Source organism: Penicillium brevicompactum (genome assembly GCF_028827555.1).
Source record: "Penicillium brevicompactum strain IBT 35665 chromosome Unknown utg000003l_segment0_segment0, whole genome shotgun sequence".
NCBI lineage: Eukaryota > Fungi > Ascomycota > Eurotiomycetes > Eurotiales > Aspergillaceae > Penicillium > Penicillium brevicompactum.
The window spans coordinates 4,708,199-4,728,776 of record NW_026623206.1 but is presented as its reverse complement, the minus strand read 5'-3'; the positions used below and the strand labels follow the sequence as shown (position 1 = coordinate 4,728,776).

At 48.9% G+C, this 20,578-nt stretch overlaps 5 protein-coding genes across 5 annotated transcripts; 1 reads left to right on the top strand and 4 right to left on the bottom strand.

The window, feature by feature from the left end:
* Positions 1 to 7,662: 7,662 nt before the first annotated feature.
* N7506_005501 (uncharacterized protein) lies at positions 7,663 to 8,997 on the bottom strand (the record flags this gene model as incomplete). The annotated part of the gene is made up of 1 exon (XM_056954795.1): positions 7,663 to 8,997. One exon carries the CDS (start codon positions 8,995 to 8,997, stop codon positions 7,663 to 7,665), a length of 1,335 nt encoding a protein of 444 aa, XP_056813684.1.
* Positions 8,998 to 9,580: 583 nt separating this feature from the next.
* Positions 9,581 to 9,904, bottom strand: N7506_005500 (uncharacterized protein; the record flags this gene model as incomplete). The annotated part of the gene is made up of 1 exon (XM_056954794.1): positions 9,581 to 9,904. One exon carries the CDS (start codon positions 9,902 to 9,904, stop codon positions 9,581 to 9,583), a length of 324 nt encoding a protein of 107 aa, XP_056813683.1.
* Positions 9,905 to 11,301: 1,397 nt separating this feature from the next.
* Positions 11,302 to 15,996, bottom strand: N7506_005499 (uncharacterized protein; the record flags this gene model as incomplete). The annotated part of the gene is made up of 1 exon (XM_056954793.1): positions 11,302 to 15,996. One exon carries the CDS (start codon positions 15,994 to 15,996, stop codon positions 11,302 to 11,304), a length of 4,695 nt encoding a protein of 1,564 aa, XP_056813682.1.
* On the bottom strand, positions 15,993 to 16,763 carry N7506_005498 (uncharacterized protein; the record flags this gene model as incomplete). The annotated part of the gene is made up of 1 exon (XM_056954792.1): positions 15,993 to 16,763. The coding sequence occupies one exon, from the start codon at positions 16,761 to 16,763 to the stop codon at positions 15,993 to 15,995; it is 771 nt and encodes a 256-aa protein (XP_056813681.1).
* A 1,163-nt stretch (positions 16,764 to 17,926) lies between these two features.
* On the top strand, positions 17,927 to 20,275 carry N7506_005497 (GAG-pre-integrase domain-containing protein; the record flags this gene model as incomplete). The annotated part of the gene is made up of 1 exon (XM_056954791.1): positions 17,927 to 20,275. One exon carries the CDS (start codon positions 17,927 to 17,929, stop codon positions 20,273 to 20,275), a length of 2,349 nt encoding a protein of 782 aa, XP_056813680.1.
* Between the last annotated feature and the right edge of the window lie 303 nt (positions 20,276 to 20,578).

The window sequence follows — 20,578 nt, the reverse complement described above, 5'->3', positions numbered from 1 at the left end:
TTTTGATTCTCTATTAAAGGAAAACAACCGATACCTGGACTTGGGAGTATGTCCGTAGTATTTGTATCGACAGGTAGCATAATAATTGGTAGAGGCACCATCAGTTGGTTGCGAACGACATACAAAAGTACCGTTCGAGTAGTGCGAGGGTAGAATTAGACAAAGAGGACTGTAATTGGATCAATGGGAGGCACGTCCTATGGCCAACATCCGGTACAATCCAATGTGACTGTCTGCCACATTGTCCAACCCATTATTGCGGCACCTGTTGAAGCACTTCAACCCTCATGAAACAGACGGTGACCATGGCTAGTGACCATGGTCAAAACGGGCAAAGTAATCTGCCACCGCGTTGAGGCATCCAATTGCAACTTGAGTGATGTGTAGGAATCAGATTTTTGCGGCGTTACTTTCTGCTCAACAGGTGATGATAATGGTTCACCACACTCAACGCAGGTTGTGAAAGCAATGAATCCAGGTTGAAACTTGAGTCTGTAGGCCACAAAGTCTCCTAACACCATTTCAACGTTGTTCAAATGTCTTCAACGCCAATAACGAGACGGTGATTCTCGCTACCATCTGCGCAACTGGTTCCTTGGTCGAGACGTAGCCGAAAAAATATAAAAGGGTCCAGATTCCCAGCCCAAAAGAATCAGGACTTCGGTCCTCACACTCCGCTGTGTCACGATGTCCCTCTCTTGCCTGCGGGCTTGAGCGTCTCCGTGGCCACGGCTGTCGCTGCCACGAGCCCAGCGATGTAAGAGGGTGCTTCGCAGGATAGGTCTGCGTCAACAACAATCCTCGCAGGAGACCGCTGCGTTAACAAGTTCTCTGCAGGAGACCGCTGCATTACCAAGTTCTCCGCAGCCTAGGTCCTGCGTCAACAACAATCCTCGCAGGATGGGCTCTGCGTTATCAACTGTGTCTCGCAGGACAGGCTCTGCGTTATCAACTGTGTCTCGCAGGATAGGCTCTGCGTTATCAACTGTGTCTCGCAGGATAGGTCTGCGTCAACAATAATCCTCGCAGGGGGCGCTGCGTTACCAAGTGAAATCCGCAGGGGGACGCTGTGATGGCAATTGAGACCCGCAGGAGACCGCTGCATTACCAAGTTCTCCGCAGACTAGGTCCTGCGTCAACAAAGCGCCTCGCAGGGACATATGTGAAACCAAGAGTCTCCGCAGGGACATCTGCGACAAGAAGCCCCTCTAGCCCGTGCAGGCACCTCTTCGTGGTGCTAGGGACCAGTATTCGAGTATCAAGAGTACTCGAAGAAGCAAAGACCTGCGCACCATCTTGATGATGTATTTTGTATTTCAAAATCATCATTGGAGAAATAAAAAGAGCCCTAGATAGAAGCAAACCAATTCCAGAATCATAACTTCAAGTCTCAACCTTCGTTATCGAGAGCGGTATTCCCAACCCTCCTGTCTTTATGGTTTGTGGTCGACTAGTCTTCCCGCCGCAATAGAATGTATCTGCCATCAGGGCGTGGAGCGGACAAAATGATGAGTATCTTGGTGCGTCGTGGATGTGTTGACCGGGCGTTGATGAGTGTTGGTGATCTTTGATGAACGTTGGTGGTCGTTGATGAACGTTGGTGGTCGTTGATGGTCGTTGATGGTCGTTGATGGTCGTTGATGGTCGTTGACAATAGTATGGACGAAGTTGTTGATGTTTGTATTGTGGTATATGGCCAGGCGGCGAAGTTGAGTGATGGTCACTAGACTTCAGCAAAGCCCAACCAAGCCCATTCCTATGCACACAACTACGGTATTGGCATTCATAACCTTACTGATTATCGTCTGCTTTTTATGCATGTCCTAGTCTGCAAGCTCGGATCTCGGCCCGACGTTTTCCCCGGCCCAACTCGGGGCTCTACTACTCCAAGAAGCAAGATATCAAAATTCAACCGCAACAACCTGGTAATAAAAGTCATGAAAACAATGGCTACACTATAGACCCGATTGCATAGGAATTACTAAGAATAAGTTGAATTTGACCAGGGTTTTATACTATTCTGGCACTTAGAAAATTCGTGACCGTCAGCACGTAGATATATATATTTCATAAAACACAAGTAGGTGCAGCTTTCTATTCAAGTATGACATTTTCAATGGTGGAACTCCTCATTTTTAGGCTTATAGAATTCAGTTTATAGCAAAAGCTAGCTAATCTCTCACAATTAGTGTCCGTTTCCACAAATGATTGATACCAGGAAAATCTGATTTTCTATGCGAATGCCAAGAATTGGCATATCTGTATTGTTTTCGGCCCATAGCTTGCTTAGGGCTCGGGTTGGGCCTTGGGCTTTTGGGCCGGACCGGAAATCTACAATTACAGTTTCATTGTTTCATTCTGCACCATTTGGCATCGCTTGCTACGATGGTCCCCTGATGTTTACTCAGTAAAGTTCGCACACAGCCATCGGGTCTAGCAAGCCCCAGTTTGACAAGACCTGGTGAAGACGACTCCATCATTATTTACGACAGCCTGTCGTGAGGATGATATCAGCGCAAGTGGCACCTGAGTTTACCTATGATTGCAGCAATTACACGCCTAAACCATCCCTCCAAGGGCGAACATGACATGAGCGCTGATTAGGGGTAGAACATACAGGATAGGTTGTCAGAGGTCGCACAGCAAGATGGGTCTTGGTAGTGTTGTTACGGACATCAATGCCACCTCACAAAAGACCTGCTTGAACAGTGATATGCCAAAGAACATCCATGGCGTGGTGAGTTGACAAATGTATACCTGATGCTCAAGGACAGTCGACGTAGAGGAAGCAGAGAATCTGGCCATTTCCTGGCAAGAGATGCTTTCGCGTGATATAGTAGAGCACGATACCAGTGAAATATGACGCACGCGCTCAGCTTGACTATGCTGCAGCTGCAGTGATACCCAGGTAAATGGCCTTTGCACACCCATCAATTCCACGAAGCATCTGTCCAAAGGCACCACAGCATTCCTGACAGTTCCCTTGATGCAGCGTCATGTATGTCCAGTTTGTTCCTTTTCGCTCGTTCGTTCCCGTTTGGTAGATTCCATCCGCTTGAATACGTCTTACGGCTCAGCAAGGCAGAGTACGATCAGGTAAAACGGTGTCGGTCGGTGATTCTTAGCTCGAGGCTCTTTGGTTGGTCGGCTGTGGCTCGTGACCAGACATTTCCTTTCTCGGGTTGTAGCTGGTATGGCAATATTAATCTGTGGGCCCGATATGACGGGGCCTTTGCCTCACGTTCTCCTTGCACACAGGCTTGAACTAACAATCTAGCCGTCTGCAAAGGTATGTCTCACCTGCCGTCAAGCCAGACGAAACCTCCAGCATCCTCGGTCTTTTGGAGTTCCAGGACGGAAAAGACGCGAGATACTAACAAAGGACAATGATTGCCACCCATTACACGCCAGGAATCAATCCACGAGGAGGCCTTTGTTTCAGAATGTTCGAATGCCGACACGCATCAGCACACTGCTGCACAGAATCCACTAAGAGAAGGGCCGTGGTAGACGATATGCAGCCTATACTGACTCATTGTCAATGCGAGTAGTCATATGGAACGGATAGACAGCATACAATCGCATCGGTATAGGGAAGTCTAAGCAGACAAGACATTCGCTCGCTTCGCATTTGACTCGAATGACGGCAACACGAGGGCGTCCTGTTGTACGGTAAGGGTCAGCAAGGCTTACCACTTGGACGAGTTGTTATGACTTACCAGTTCATAGTGTTTGCAGAGGGCACGCTGTGTACGCTTGAGACGAGAGGATCAGTAAGCTTCGTGGTCATATGAACTTGCCAACTAGACCACTTACAATCCTCTTCGGCAAGGCAATGCAGCACCATTCATGCCATGTTCACCATTCATGCCATGTTGTGTTCTGGTTCATCACACCCTCCCGCCGTTGCTTCAAAAAGGCCGGGCTGTGAAAAAAAACCACCATCATTCTTCGGTATTTTGGAGTTCCAGGACTGAAAAGACGCGAGATGCCAACCGAGGACAATGCCATTGGACGTCAGGAATTTGATCCACAAGAAGCCTATTCTTTCGCGGTGTCCGAATATCGAGACAGACGGTGGTTTAGCCCATTATGCTCTGGAATTTGTATCGGTAAACACATCAGCACACTACTGATGCATAGTGTCGACTGAGAGAAGGACCGAGACGATGTGAACTTTCCAGTCATTCCTCGTCCATGCCACCAGTGGTCATGAGGAAGGGACATATAGCTTGCGATCGCATCGGTATAGAGGAGCTCGAGCAGACAACATTGCTAGCTTCGCATTCGACTCGAGTGAAGGGAATATAAGGGGCGCTGTTGTGCGGTCCGGGTCAGCAAGGCTTACTACTTGGGCGAGATTTTGTAACTTACCTGTTCATAAAGTTCGCAGAACGTTCGCTTGAGACGAAACGATCAGTTAGCTTCGTGGTCATATCTTACCGACGAGATCACTTACAATTGTCTTCATCAACGCAATCACCATTCATGCCGTGTTGACACGATATTGTATCCAGTTCCTCGCACTCTTCGGCTGTCGCTTCGAATAAGCCGCGCTGGGTGCACCGGGCAACTTCTGAAGGCGCGTGACGAGCTACCTGTGACAGGAAAATTCACAGTCATAATGGGATAAGACCTAGCGAGGGGGACGGCGAGAGGTTCATACACTCCGTCGTTCGTGGTGCGAAGGCGGTGAGATCGAGGCGCAAGACGCGATGGAGCACGCGTCGTATTGCCACCTTGCTCGTATCTCCGATCCGGCGATGAGACCTTCCAACGGGGACGTTTCACATTGGCGATGGGCTGCTCCTATGTACAATGGCATGAAAATCAGTAATGGTGTTCGTGATTTGCAGCACAAAACATCGCAAACAACTGATATAGCGCAGCAAAGGGCGCGATAAATCACTCACATTATCTGGAAGAATGGACGTCTCAAGCTTCTACGCAGCGAAGCTCGCAATCGGATATCCACATCTGTTACTAGACCGTTCCTTCTTCACCTAGTGTATGCTGCGTGGTTTGAAGCGACGGGGCCGGGGTCAGTGTGTAGGTTATGGCTTTGTGCAGATCACTAATGGGGATGCTGTATCCTCGGCGCCCTTTGGTGCGATGTCAATGGTTCACTGTCATTCATTAGCTTGCGGATTCGCGACATAATCGATGACTCACACGCTCAGGTGGCCAAGACTAGGGACAAAGAGACGGCAAAGAGCTGGTTCTTGCCCTCGTGGTCGAATGTCCTCGGTTCTATTGAAATTGCATCGTCTTCAGGATCAGTAAAATTCAGACAGGTCAAGCTAAAATTCACATACCTGCGACGTGGATATTCGAGCTTTCTCTTGGGAATGCACACACGGGCTGTACAGTAGATGAGCTCAGTCGGCTGCTGTGGCGGAGACCTCGTCGCACGGACAATTGGACCAACTAACTTAAAACTCGTATCTTTAATCGGCTGGTGTGAATGGCAGTGCATCTGATGGGAATCATATCTCTCACGGGCACTGTCTGACTACTAGCTGGCCCACGACGTATTCTATAAATGTCAATACAGTGGAAATTTTAGTATTGGGTCAAGGGGGAGAAATTATTAAGTGACTCAGACACAAGCCTGCTCGATTTTGCAGAGTCAGGTGAATGAATTGTAAAGCAAATGCTGGGGGTAGAGGACGTATTTATAGGCTTCCCGGCTCAACCTGTCGCCGAAGTGCGCTGCTTGGTAGAAAGCGCTAGGTACATCTCGTAATTGAGGCCTGTTAAAAACCCATGTCTTCCGGTACCGCAACTATTTGCAGCGACGTTTTTAATGCATTTAGATGCTCAGCGAGAGACAACAATAGTCGTGTTGAGCAACAGCATGCTGAGTTGGTCAAAAAGCGGTGGCTGACTGTTGAATCCTTCACGTCCCTCCGAAAGTGAGGCACCGAGTATATTCAATCCGCAATGACACGCTCATATTTCTTGTCCTGATACCTTACCTGTGAGTGACTCAACGTTGAATCACCGAAAACCGCCTACAATTTCATCCCGAGAAATATGGATATTTTTTTTTACCTCGCTTTAGTGTGGTGTTGGTTGTGTAGAGCTATGGGTCTAACCGTCTAGACTGCAGAAAGCGAGGTCGTGCTCGACCCGTCAGCCCGTTGAAGCTTGGCCACACGTTGTCAACACTCAACTCATGTATGAGGACACGCCATTTTTTATTTTTTTTTTTTTGGTTTGTTTTCTTTTTCAACTTTTTTTTTTTTTGGTGACTATGAGTTCTACAATATTCCATTTGTCGGATTTCTGAGATGTTCAACGAAACGGAAATAGGTGTCTGGGTGAAATATATATCATCAACAAGCGTTGATCTCTGGCCCTCAACATCGTGAGACTTGATAAGTTTCCCCGACCGACTATCCCTCATGTTGAATACACTATCAACAGCCCACCGAAAACTAACAAAACGTTTGTCAAAATCTGACTGCATCAATTAACAGTTGTGGTAATCGTAAAATCCACTAAATAGTCGCCTGCGTCTGTGCAGTCTATAAGAGACACTAAGGATCGATGGAAATTGTATTAACCAGACCCGTGACTTTCTCTTGCGCACAAAATGGAGTCCCAAAAAACAGCTCGACAGGCCAGGAGAATGAAGCAGATCAACCGTCCAGTGAATTGCCCATCCTTGGCGAGGAAGACAAATCACAGGAAAGTTCTGACCAAGTCACATTTGTAAGTGAAATGATTCGGCTTCAAAGGCTTTTGCTGACCAATGCAGCCCTCCCCTTCGCAGCAGGAAGCAGGAACAAGACACACCCTGGCGACCGAGCCGTTTCAACCCATCTTGAAGGTTCTAGCAGACCTCGAGAGCGACGATCCCAAGTTCGGCTTTCCAGCAGCTCGACTTGTCGGACTCTATCGTCGCCTATGGGAGTCGTGCGTGTCCAAACATCGATGGCCAGAAACTAGAGCAGGACAGCTTTGTTTTGAAGGAAGCTGGTGCACACCTGAGAAAAAAGAGAGATGGGTTTCAGGCTCGCCACGACAAGCAGCTATCCCGGCTGCGCTTTTTTGAGCAGGCTCTGGAATTATCTCGGGAACGACTGGCTAGTGTACTTGATGACTGGAATTACCCTTCCAGACTTAGTCTCGCAGAGTTCTTGGATAACGCAAGAGGAGATTGAGTGATCGGCTACATGTATTTGGAATCATCTTTCCTATTGCTTAAAAGCAGAAATACTACAATGACTTTGAATTGAAGGAAAATCACACCCTGAAAAGAAGTTTTTATTCCTTGTGTCTGCGAAAAATCGCCCATCTTATGGACCAGTTTCAATTGCAATCACCCAATAAATTATGCACAAAGAAACGCCGAATTCAGGGACAGTGTCTGTAGCGTACCTAGCGGGGAAAGTGTCGATTGACTCGAGTATTATAAAGGTTCCATACGAGGCCATAGGGACAGTCGGAAACTAGTGCCTATCGCACCAAAATCCGGCCGGGCGATCGTGTCTAGCAACTGTCCGCGTACCCGACAGAGATTACCAGGGCCGTTGAGGAAAATGCCGCTAGCCTGAATAGACATGGACGAAGGACTTGGACCCGCCCACTTGAAGCCGGGGAGACTGTGTTATTGAGAGGTCTGCATATCTACATGGAAGTCCATAGACAGGCGCTTTACTCTGTTTCATCTCGCGTCGACCGTTTTCTCACTTCGTTGGAAGACGGCCTGCTGTGTCTTTTCGTCAGTCTAGACAGCTGCTCCTCATGAGGCGTTAGAGAGGGAAAAGCATGACTACCCTTGGTAGTTTCGATGACTGGCGGTGATCTAGTGCTGGCGGCTTCAACTGGGTTGAATGCTCCGAACCGACTGCTATACCGCTTTTCGGTCAAATGTCGAAGTGCATCTTCAGTCATCGAGCCAACCAATTGTGCCGAGTTATCCTTGAAGAGCGCTTTCTTGATATCGAATAAATCAGCCAAAGTAGTCACCACTACTTGATCACTGTCGCCGTCGGCAATCACCTCCCCAATTCGATATACTTTTCGAGAGGAAACTTCGTCTGCCATCTTACATATCTCCAAACACTGCCTAGAAGCGTTGATATCGCCCAGTAAACGTGATCTTTCGGTCTCGTCATTAGGGTCATTTCTCAGAAGAAGAGACTCTAAGCGATCCCGAAGTTTCCCGATAATCACCTCAAAATTATCTCGGTTCTCATCCAGGGCTTGGCGTGTGAGCAGCTGCGCCTCGGAGCAACCTTGCCCATCAACTTTAGCGTCGCTGTCTGGCCCTTCTTGCAGAAGAGATGATTCTCGGTTTGACAAAGAAGCAATGTAACTTTTCGCATCCTCGCAAATTCGGATGCATTGTTGTGTCACTTCTCTTTCGTCTTTGAGATCAACGCTTGAGCCGGAGGCACTTGTGTTGTCCATGGTAAGATGTCCCATTTTCCCATCAATTCGTTGCAGATAAACTTCAAGGTTATAGACTGTATCTTGTATCATCTCATTGTAATCTTGGAGAACTTGCTGAGAGACTTTGGCGGTGTGTCTCATAGAAAAGTTAGCAAAAATAAAATGACAAGGTGAGGTTGGCAAAACAAACATGGTGATGGTGCCTAAACCGATTGAGATCGTGGATTTATACCCCGATAGTATGTCTATGAATTCATTGATATTCCCTCTCATAAACTCCATCTTTGCCCAATCTCTAAATCCTGTCTTCGACTTTCGCCAGAAAGACTCCATCGCTTCTTCAAACTCGTGGCAGACTTGGCTGCATCGGTCAACTGGACCCTGCAAGAGATCCAACATTGACGCCTCCACGTCGGCGACTTGCTTTAACGAGTTCAAGATTTTCGTGAGGTCGTAGAGTTCATCTTGAAGTCTCCCTAAAGTTTTGTCTCGGCCTTTGAAGCGTGAAACGGCTTCGTGGAGGGACTTGGTCGATTGGACGGCAGCATTAATGACGGCCAATACCGAAGCAGTGATACTCAAAGGATCTGCCATCGAGGACGCACGTTTTTAGGTCGCTACCAAGGTCGTAGTAGGAGTTAAGTGCAAGAAGGGACACTTCCGCTGAAGCCGGGGAGGTGGAAGGCGGGGAATATGAATTTCACGTGTTTAAATGGGAGCCTCGTACCGAGTCGTACGTAAATAATGGCCCACATGTCACATTTAGCGCCGTGGCTGTATCAAGTTTGTGATGGGCTCTAGCAGCCCTGATAGCGCCTACTGTTCTGGACTAATTAAATCAAAACTAGGGTGTCAAGGATGAACGACAAATGTTACATTAGCATTGGTCTCTTTCTATGCGGGTATATCTGAGAACGTTGGGGCCAAAATGACAAAAATGTGTGACTTATATTTCAGCGTCCCGTGTCAAAGATTCTTGTTATCTCTTTGGACTATTGATGTAGGACCTCGCAATAAATAAGGCAATAATACAATATGTCAATTTAATTGGAATTCCGTTTGGATATTGACAGATATTGTTAATCAAATCCCTTTTTTCTCCATAACAGACTGCTTTCAGTGAATGCTTTGGTTAGACTGTTCACCCGATCGATTATTGAGGTGGCATACCTACGAGTCAGCGTAACTTGTAACCCGGCCCATCGAAACATCCCGTCTTATGATCGTGGTTGGTTTGCTTCTTTGCTGCAATAGCACTGCGGTTCATTGAAATTTGTCGAAGTGAACTGTCGGATAAATCTCCCATACACTGAGTAGCGTATTGCTGGGCGGTGATGTGTCGAGCTGTCGTTGTATGCCCGTTCGTGGAGCCGATAAATTGGAACACATTCGCGTCTGCGCTGATATTTTGAAAGATGTTTCGGCGTTCAATGTCTGACTGCATTGTGGAGTCAGGAACGCCCTCTCGGCTCGTTTCAGATGGTTCGGTAGGGTTGCTCATCGCTGTCGTGCTAATATAACGATTCAGCTCTGAAAGCGGGGGAGTGAGTGACTCCTTGATGACATCCCAATGACTAACATACCATAGAATCACGTGATGCTTTCTTTTTTGCCATGGCAAGCGCCATCCCTTGCTTACTCCTGCTCATAAAACAAGATACGCTCAAGATGGCCGTCTTGTAAAGGAATGGCCCTGTTCCAAGAAATATTTCAGATGAAAATACGGGCAAATGCCGACAGTGTGTTCAGCTGAATGGGGAACCCCGTGAGGCGCGGAGACGGAATTTGTCGGCAGAAAACAAAGCTCGCAAGCCGGCAGTAAAGTCTCGACAATTCTATCCTTACTGCCTCACGACGTATTAAAACCAGCTTGTGTATAAATTTAATAGACAAATATTGTCAACAGGAACATAGCTTTGGTTTCTCAAGGTGGAGGCACAAGACCCTACAAGATACATTTGGATTCCTGGGGGCTACATGGCTCCCGGAAGCTGCTTCTTTGCTCCCAGCAACAGCACTGAAGTCTCCGGGAGCAAGATCACCCGCAGGGCGAAGCCATGCATTACCAGGGCTGTTAGAGTTGTAAAGAGGAACTTAACTGGGTTTCTGATAGTGGGATAATCTTACAAGCTAAGTACGATGTCCTGGGGCTATACTCTGTCTGGGGTCACTATTTTGAATTCTTTAACAAATCAAGATTGATGGATGTTTATACAGTAGATCATTGGTCCACGGCCCCGGATAATGAGCCCGATCTCTTAGGACAGAGTAAGTAGACCAGCTCCTGGAGTCTCCTTGAGCACCTAGGGTCTGCTGCCTTTTGAGATCTCGCATCAGATACTGTAGGATTGGATTGGTTGCTACCTATACCATATTAGTGTATCTCATGGAGTAAAATTGGACCCGCAGAGATAAATTAAAGTCTCCTATAGTGGCGTGATAGACAAGAGACTCTGGAATGGACACTTTTTGCTGCATATACCTCGAAGTGGACCGTAGGGTTCCGAAAGGAATAAAGGAATGCGAATATACAACATAATCATATTCGCAGTCCGCGAATATGAATATATGAATTTTTTATTCGCGCGAATAAACGCATTATTCATATTCGCATTCATATTTGTTGAGATAGGTAGTTGTAATTGTTCTTATTAGGGTTGCTATCAAAAGTGGGAAACCCGTCTATTTAAATGTGCATCGCTAGTCTCGCCACACAAGCTTTGACCACCGTGATACTCAACACTCCCACTCGATGGCAACCATCTCCGATGGTGCCGGTGACACTTCAATCGCGGTTGAGACAGGTCCCATTAAAACCTTCCAAAAACTTCCTTTGAGAAGAAAAGAAGGAAAGGGTATCCTGCGCCTTGGACTGGTTCGAGTGAAATGGAGACGTGATTACTCGATGCCGAGTTCTCTTCGAAACCACTCAAATCTTTGCCGAGTCAAAGGTTTGGTAAAACCATCAGCAATCTGTTCTGTGGTTGGGACATAGCCAAGCTGCACTCCTCCGCTATCTTGGATCTCTCCCTGCCATTTGCGTTGGATTTCCATATGTTTTGTGCGGGAGTGGTATTGTGGATTTGAAGCAAGAGCGATGGCACCCTGGTTATCACCGCAGATGATCGTGGCGGTTGTTCCTTGATCCAAATTCAATTCATTGAGAAGTCTTCTCAGCCAGACGGCTTCTTTGGTGGCTTGCGTTTGTCCTAGAAACTCGGCTTCGCAGGTTGAAAGGGCAACAACGCCCTGGTGTTTCGATTGCCAACTGATTGCCCCGCTTCCAATGTTGAAGAGATAGCCAGCTGTGGATCGTTTCGTGGCGCGACATCCTCCCCAATCCGCATCTGTGAAGCCTCTCAGGGTCTGAAGCTGACCTTGGTAGGTGAGTCTGAGGTTCTTTGTTCCTTTGAGGTACCGCAGGATGCGACGGGCCAGTTTCATGTGCTGGGGCCCAGGGTTTGAGAGAGATCTGCTAGCGACAGAGACCGCATACGCGATGTCCCCCCTGGTTCCAAGCATGATGTACATTAGTGATCCGACAATGCGTTGGTAAGAGGTCCTTTGATCTGGAGTGCAGGTGTGGTCTGGACTATTTTCCGGAAGTGGTGAGGTTTCGATCGGCGTACTGACGGGGGCGCAGTTGTCAATTCCATGTTGATGAGCGATATTGTCAATGTATGCCTCTTGGCTTAGGAGCAGTCTCCTGTTTTGACGGTCTCGCTGGATGGACACCCCGAGATAGTAGCTGCATGGCCCCAGGTCCGTCATCTGAAACCGGTTTCTCAGGCTCCGCTTGATCCTCTTGATCTCAGCGATACTCGGACCCACGATCAGGATATCATCAACGTATACTGCGATGTACACACTGCTCCGGACGAAGATACCGAGATCGGCGGTGATTGGCTCGAAGCCAAGGCTGCGAAGGAAGTTTGTCAGGGTCTGGTACCAGATCCGAGGGGCCTGCTTCAAGCCATAGAGGGCCCTTCGAAGCTTGCAGACCCTTGGCGTGCCGTCCGTCATGTGGTGGGGCTGTTCGACGTAGATCTCGTGGTCGATATCTCCGTACAAGAATGCGGTTTTGACATCCATTTGTTCAATCTCCAAGTCCAGGGCCGCTCCGATGGCGAAGAGAGCCTTGTAGCTCATTGGCTTGACAACCGATGCGAAAGTTTCATCATAGTCAATTCCTTCTTCTTGTGTGAATCCTCTCACTACCCATCGGCTTTTGTGGCGGATGATTTCGCCATGCGGCCCGCGCTTGAGTTTGAAGACCCATTTACCGCTGAGCACCCGCCGATCTTTGGGAGGATCCACAAGCTCCCACGTGTGATTTTGGTGGAGTGAATTCACTTCCTCAAGCATGGCTCTTTCCCAGTCCACCCAGCTTGCGTCGTTTTTTGCTTGGCTCAGAGTTTTGGGTTCAAATGGTTCCGTCTCCTTTGCAGCCATGGCCAAGAAGGTTGGAATGACGTTTTCTTCAGGTACGTTCAAGAGCGCAAGCTCTTCGTCCCCATCAGGATTGTCCAATGTGGCTTCCGAAGCCCGAAGTTCTAGTTCAGGGTGGTGATCTAATGTTTCTTGTTGAACTTCATGGACCGGCCGATGGAGTTCTGAATATCCTTGCCGTTCTAAAATTGGCCCTCGTTGGTGTTGCTGGTCGCCACCGGATGGTGAATCAATCCCAAAGACAGAATCCTGATAATCAGGTGATAGTGGCCCGAGGGTGTTCCCTCTCCGTATGGAAGATAAGGTTATGTCTCCTTGAGCAGCAACCGCGTCGCCCTGTTGCTGGTCGCCACCGGGTGGCGATTCAATCCCAAGGACAGAATCCTGATAAGCAGGCGATAGAGGTCCGAAGGTGTTCGCACTCCGTGTGCGCGACAAGGTCCTGTCTCCCTGTACAGCAACAGCTGGCTGCGAGTCATCGTCACTCGATTGGGACGACGCTTGGCTTTGCGAGTTATCGTCACTCGGCTGGGTAAGCACTCGGGAGTCATCGTCACTCCGAGGCAGTGTGTGCGAGATATCGTTTCTCGACTTAGGTAGGGCCCGCTCTGGGGGATCCATCGACAATTGGCGCCCCGAGGCAGGCACGGATGTTTGCCGTATTTCTACCGACGGTTGGTTTATTAGTCCCACCGTCCCACTCCCCCCTGCGACAGCAGCCGTTGCCTCAGGTGAGCCGTCTTGTCTGGCTCCCACATCTTGTAAAGTCTGTGTGGAGGGAGTTGTAAGGACTTCTTGAAATTCAGCGTTTGGTGTTCCAACGATTCTCCCGTCTCCCAGGAGGATACGGTAGTTGGTATTTCCCTCGTAGCCCAGCAAAATACATGGCCTTGTTCGTGGATCCGTGAGCTTCTTTCTTTGCTTTGGCGGGATCAAGTATTCTCCTTTTGATCCGATGACTCTTAGTCTTGAGAGGTCAGGTCTGTCGCCGTACCACGCTTGGTACGGAGTCATGTTGAGCTTCGATGACGGCGACCGATTCGAGAGGAAAGCTGCAGTTCGAGCAATTTCCGGCCAGAACTTAGACGGCAGCCTTGCATGTGCCAGCGTAGGCCCAAGACGGTCATAGATTGTCTTATGAGCTCTTTCGGCAACCCCATTTTGCTGATGTTGATCCACTCCTGTCACCTCCGCTTGGATTGCGCGCGAGAACAACATGAATTTCATCTCGTCTCCCATATGTTCAGATATCCGGTCCAGACGTATTCGTTTGCATTTTCGCTCGGGGCGCTCGTTGTGGTCGAGGAAGAACCGCAGTGATTCTATGACGAAGTGTTGTCTTCGCGGTATCGGGAAAATCTCGATCCAGCCCGTGAAGTCGTCAACGATGGTTAGCCAGTAACGGCTGCCATCTAGGCCGTCATCAAATGGCCCTGCGACGTCAATATGGAGGAGGTCCATTGCGTGTTCTCCTCTCCTGCTGACTCTTGATCTTCTGTGAGACCTTTCGATCATTCGCCCCTGCAGACAGGGATTGCATGGATGACGTGCCTCCATGTCCCGCACGCCATGAGCTTGCTGCTTGAGTCGCCGAAGGTTTGCGTCACTCATATGAGCAAGCCGGCTGTGCCACAGAGACATATGTGGGCTAACATGGTAAGAGGGGAAAGTCAGACTTGCCCACAGATCGAGTGCGTAGACTCCATGATATTCACTGGCAGTAAACAGATTCTTTCCGTTTGACTTGTTGCGAAGGATAGCATCCCGGCTTGAGAACTCGACTTTTGCCCCTCGTTGGAGCAACTGGAGCACCGATATGAGATTGGCATGTGCAGATGGAACATACAGGACGTTATCAAGCACTAGCCATTTCTTTCTGCCGCGTACATTGCACAGGATATTTACTGTTCCCACGCCCGAGGGAGCTGTTGAGGTATCAATGCCTCTCAGTGAAGGCCCATGATATTTAGCCATTTGGACAAACCTGGAGGCGCTATTGCAAACATGTTGAGCGCATCCACTATCCACGATCCACGCGTCACGGATAGAGGGGGTCTTTATCGCCATCATAATGGGAACATGGTCAAACAGGGTGAGATTGCCCTCGATATCGTTTCCAAATGCTTCGTTGACATCTTTTCCGGAGACTTTCGTCGCCATGAAGGTTGGTTTCTTCGGGTCTTTTGGGCCACTCCCATCGTCGTCCTCGTCGTCCGTCAAGGTCCGCCTCTTCGACTGTCTGCGTGCGCCTATGTGCATTCTGCCTGGTCTTGGCTTCGGTCCGTCTCCGTCCTTCTTTTGGACCTTCAGTCTCGGGTTCTTGGTGAAACATTCGGCGTCGATGTGATAAGGTTTTCGGCAGAAGGAGCAATATGGGACGTTATCAATCTCTATCCGACAAGTAGTTCCGTCCGACGACGGTATGAGCTTCTTGTCACCTGGCCCACGGACTAGGGCAAGAGCAGGAAGAGCTTGCGACTCCATTGCTTGTTTGCCCAATTGCCCTTTTCTATGCTCTTCCTCAATGGCCTTATTCTCGATATAGTCAAATGTAGGTGCTGCTTTGATAATACTCCCATTTGCATCTCTTTCGTTGACAAGGTCCATTTGTCGGAAGATATGATCGCGGAAGCTCTCGTACTCGGGGCCGAGTGCATGAACAAAGAAAAATGTTCGCTCAATTTCGGAGGTCACGCAATCAGGGTCAAGAAGGAGTTTTTCAGCATGAATCTTCCTGATCTCTGCCCCCAGCGCTTGGGTGCTCCCACACTTGTCTCTTGTGAGGGCCATGTATCGTCGTTGGAGGCTAACATACGTGCCGGAGCCTTCCGGTTTGAAGTTGTCCTGGACTGCCTTAAGCAGTGCTTGAACTCGAGGTATCTCAAAGGCATTGATTCTTTGCGCCGCATTGTGTGTCAACTTTGCCGTAATCATCGCAGAATAGAACTTTTGACGGTGGATCCATTGCCGTGCTTCTTCTTCTTCTGTCGGTGGAGTCGCTCCATCGTCGGCAACCGCAGATATCCGAATGAACTCATTGACCTTCTGATTCCACCTAAACCAGTCGCTGGCATTATCCAGTATCGGGATTCCATTATAAAACGTATTGATTCCAAATTGCTCGAATTTTGTGATTTCAGTCATGTTGGTAATGGATGCTCCTCAGAGCTGAAGAAATCAGGGCTAGATACGTCGTTGGGCCGATCAGAGGTAGCCGATTCACGATCTGATGACTGAAGAGAGCGCACCTCCAAACCGAAGAGTTCAAGGCTTGACGCGGCACTGGGAAGACTTGAGGCGATGGTAACGCTTCGATCTGATGAACTTGGCGTAGGCATCCGAGATGGAGGAATATAGTCGCTGTCTGAGAGCCCTTGTAGATCGAGAGAGTACTTATACGATCTAAAGAAGTGTGGGAAACGGCGTCGGTCAACTAGATATTGCGAATTCCTTGGAGGGAAGGTTGAGGGTCTGTTTGGCCGAAGTTCGTAACGACTCGAGTCGCTGTTATTGGAAATAAATGGCTCACATCCACCCGCAAGACTTGGTGGGCTCAAGGCCAAAGTCCCAATATTGTTTTCTGACCGAGTGAGAGTGCCAGAGGCGGGGCAACTAGAGCGACTTGTCCCCTGCTCGATACTGGAACACCCAGGTTGAGCTTTGGGGGCACCTGGAAAATCCTTCACCGTGTTGCGAGGAGCGGTGATTGGGATGGTTGTCCTCGATGCTCGGCGTATGCGGTCTTCAGTGGACAGGCGCCAGTAGGCTCCCAAGAGTGCGCTCGGAGAGAGTGATGGGAAGTATGACGTTTGGATTTGTTTGAAGCGCCAGTGGCGAGTGTGTCGGAGGTACGAGAGAATGTTCAGCTCTTCGTCCGTCCACGAGTGTCTCTTTTGTAGTTTTCCTCGCATTTCTATTCCAAAACTGAGGTGGCCTTGTGGCTAGTGGCCCCAAGAAGATAGCTTCTGAGTTTGCTGGAATTGGTGACATGTCCCAGCTTTAGGTACAACTCGGAGGTACACCGTGCCAGTGCGATAGTGTAACCGTAGCAATAATAGTGTAATGCCTATGGCCATTTGGCAGGGAAACGTTTGAAGCTTGCTGCAAACGGTGACATGTCCCGGCTATGGGGGCAACTCTGCGATACTCCGTGCCAGTGGCAGTGTAACAGTAGCAGTGATGGCATGATGCCTGTGACTCTTTGGTGAAAGAAAGTCCATACGCGTTATTGCTCGAAGAGGGTTTGAGCAATAGGACTTAATACTGTTCATCAAGTTACTGAGAATATGTGATCAGTTTCTGAAGTTCATGGAGATAGTCTCCGGTGGAGAAGCTTAGCTGTAATGGCAGGTCAGGAATCTTCTATGTTTAGATCCCTGATTGCCCAAAGGTAAAGCCACTCGGGCTCATAACCAGTTGAGATAGGTAGTTGTAATTGTTCTTATTAGGGTTGCTATCAAAAGTGGGAAACCCGTCTATTTAAATGTGCATCGCTAGTCTCGCCACACAAGCTTTGACCACCGTGATACTCAACACATACTAGCTATTAAATTGAATTGAAGTTCCGCGGTTTCTGCCAAACAGTGTTAAAAAGTGGGTCCTAGGCCGAAGTACCCAAGGTCAAACACTCATGCAACACCACTGTATATCCAGGCACGTGAGGTGCTTTGGAATTCAACCAGAAGCCCAATTATTGCCCAGCACACGGGCGAAGAGAGGGTGGTCTCAGCCGCACGGCCCTTGGGTCATGGTCCCGGCGTCGAACCGTGCCTACGTCTATGAACTAGTAGTAGAACTATGTGTCAGTGGTAGTTTACCACTAAGCCCGTTTGGGACAGGATCCACAAGAGAAGCTTACTAAGAAACAAGCTCTGAGTCTGGTATGTATATAACAGGCGGACGGATGTATTTAGAGGAACAGCTGTTTAGTGATAATCCATTGCTACGTACGAGACCTTACCGATCCATCAATCGTCGACAGTTATGAGCCCGATTCGCCAATAGAATTGCCAGAAGAATTCAACTTGAGCAAACGGAACGAAACGATCCCGATCGGCCACTGAAAGATCTCGCAATGGACTTTGAGAGCAGCTTCCAGAGCAGCACGTCGCTGTACGGCGGCGGTGCAGTGAGCAGCACTCCGAAACTGAAAACATCAGCTCAGTGGAGAGTGTGGATAGCGCATATTCGGTCATACGCTCAGGGGTATGCAGTATGGGAATATTTGGACCCAGCTGTCGAGGCACCACCTGAATTGGAGAAACCCGAATATCCACATCCGAGTGAGGCACGAGAAGGTGCTGAATCGATTCGCGACCTTAGACAGACGGATATGGCAGTCTGGGAATATGTGAGAGATCAGTACAAGGAACGGAAGGGCGAATATGAGCGAGTTCAGCGATACTTGCCGCAAATGACCCGCATCATTCACGATACGTTAGCTCCTGAGCATTTTCACTACCTTGCGGATGAAGATACCCCACTCAAGCAGCTAGTGAAGCTGAAAGAGATCTTTGCGCCGAGTGATATAAGAAGGTTGCTCGACGTTCGAGACGAGTGGCTTCGACTTCGCATTGCATCTCCAAAAGGGACGAATTTAGACACCTGGTTAACGAAGTGGATAGCTCTGTACGAGGAGTGCAAGAGTTCAGGGGTGAAACAGATGGAATCAGACTACGAGTGTGTGTATGACTTCCTCCTGGCTGTTAAACCCCATTCACCAGCATTCTTTGCCATCTGGTATGAGAAGACGATTGGAGAAAGAAAGGCTGTCAAGTTTCATGAACTTGTCACCAACTTCCGATCGTACGCAGCGGCAGAGAAGCAAGGAAGAGACACAAACCCAAAGATAAGCTTTGCAACCCTACATGGCCAGCAGGAGCAGAAGCAGCATCAGGCAGCTCAACCGGCAAAGAGCTCGCCGACCCGAGACAGTTTTGAATGTCCCTGTGAGAGGAAGCCAAGATTTCACAACATCAGGACATGCTGGTATATGAGGGAGGATATCCGACCAGATGGATGGATTCCAAACCCTGAGATTGAAGAACGAGTCAAAACCAAGATGAAGGACTCGAAGGTTCGGGTTGAAATAGAGAGAAGGCTTCAACAAGCGAGAGAACAGGAAGAAAAGAAGTCATTCCTGAGCGTTCAGATGGAAGCGCCAGAGTATAGCTTCTTTACCTCTCAACTTGGCGGTCCCGTGAGCGCATGGCCTACAAAAGAGGATTCGATGGCCAACACGAAGAATAACATTGCCACAACGACGCAAGACAAAGCCACGTATGCTCTACAGAAGAGCTGGGTCCTTGATTCAGGCGCGTCGTGCCATGTTTGTAACGACAGAAGTCGGTTCACGAGCTTCAAACCAATCACTGATAGCATTCGGACCGGAGACTCGCAAACAGACGTGAGCGGCATCGGGGAAGTACGAATTCGAGGCAAAAGACCCTGTACAGGAGAGACCGTGGTGATCAAGCTGAGCAATGTGCTCTATTCGCCAAATTTCCTGACGAACCTAGTGTCCTTGAAGCTTCTGCGAGATCACAATGTCAAATGGGATGCAGACCAAGACATTTTAGTCCATCATAGCGAGGGGATAGCGAAGATCGAGTTTCACCATGGAATGTGGGTGATCGAACATAACGAGATGGAGACCGCGCTTGCAACCCACAGACGGCAAAGGGAAGCGCACCAGCCTCGCCAGTCCAAGAAGCCCAATCGAAGCTCAGAGAAACCGCTAGTCTCTAAAGCAACAGCAGACGTATGGCACCGAAGAATGGGCCATATGCACACAGAGAGACTTGAGATACTCGAGAAAATGGTGGAAGGAATGGAAATCGTCGGGCCTATCAGCAAGCAGTCGGCTGAGCACAATCCAGAGCTGTGCCAGGTCTGCCAGGTCACGAAAGCCCACCGTCAAATCTCAAGGAGAGCGACTGGACAGACGTATGGGCCGTACGGACGAGTTCATTTCGATCTGATTCACATCAACGAGGGTTACAATGGCGATCGATGGATAACTCACTTCTACATCGACGGAATGAGGTTCCATGCAGCGTATACCCACGAGAGCAAGAATGGCGTCCAGTTTGCAGTAAAGGACTTCCTACCATACGCACGGCATGTGTTAGGGATACCTTTAAAGGCTGTCAAATTTGACAATGAGCGGAGCGTTAGCCATGATGTGGAGCGAATCATCATGGAGAATGGTTTTGTTATCGAGCATTCAGTTCGAGCCGCACCAGAACAGAATGGACACGCGGAACGATCTGGGGGGTGGTCATACAGAGAGCAAGATCACTGCTCGAGGATGCAGGCTTACCAAAGAATCTGTGGCCTGAAGCTATCCGAGCAGCAGTCTATATCCTCAACAGATCGCCCACGCATGTGGCTGGACGATGGATCATCCCATGGCAAGAAGTGATGAAGAATGCTGGACATGAGCAAGCAGTCTCAGTCGCAAATCTGAAGGTGTACGGAAGCTTGGCGTACTGCAGGATCATCAAAATTCCTCAATCGGAGAAGATGCTCCCCAGAGCAGAGATTGGATATCTCGTCGGCTACGTTGCCTCGAACATCTGGAGGATCTGGTTCCCGCAGCGAAACAAGGTGGAAGTCGTACGAGACGCGAAGTTCGACGAAACACGAAGATATAAGCCTGATAGAGTGCCTGAACAGATAGTCAGCCAGATTCCTGTTCAGATTCCGGAGATCATTGGAGACGTGG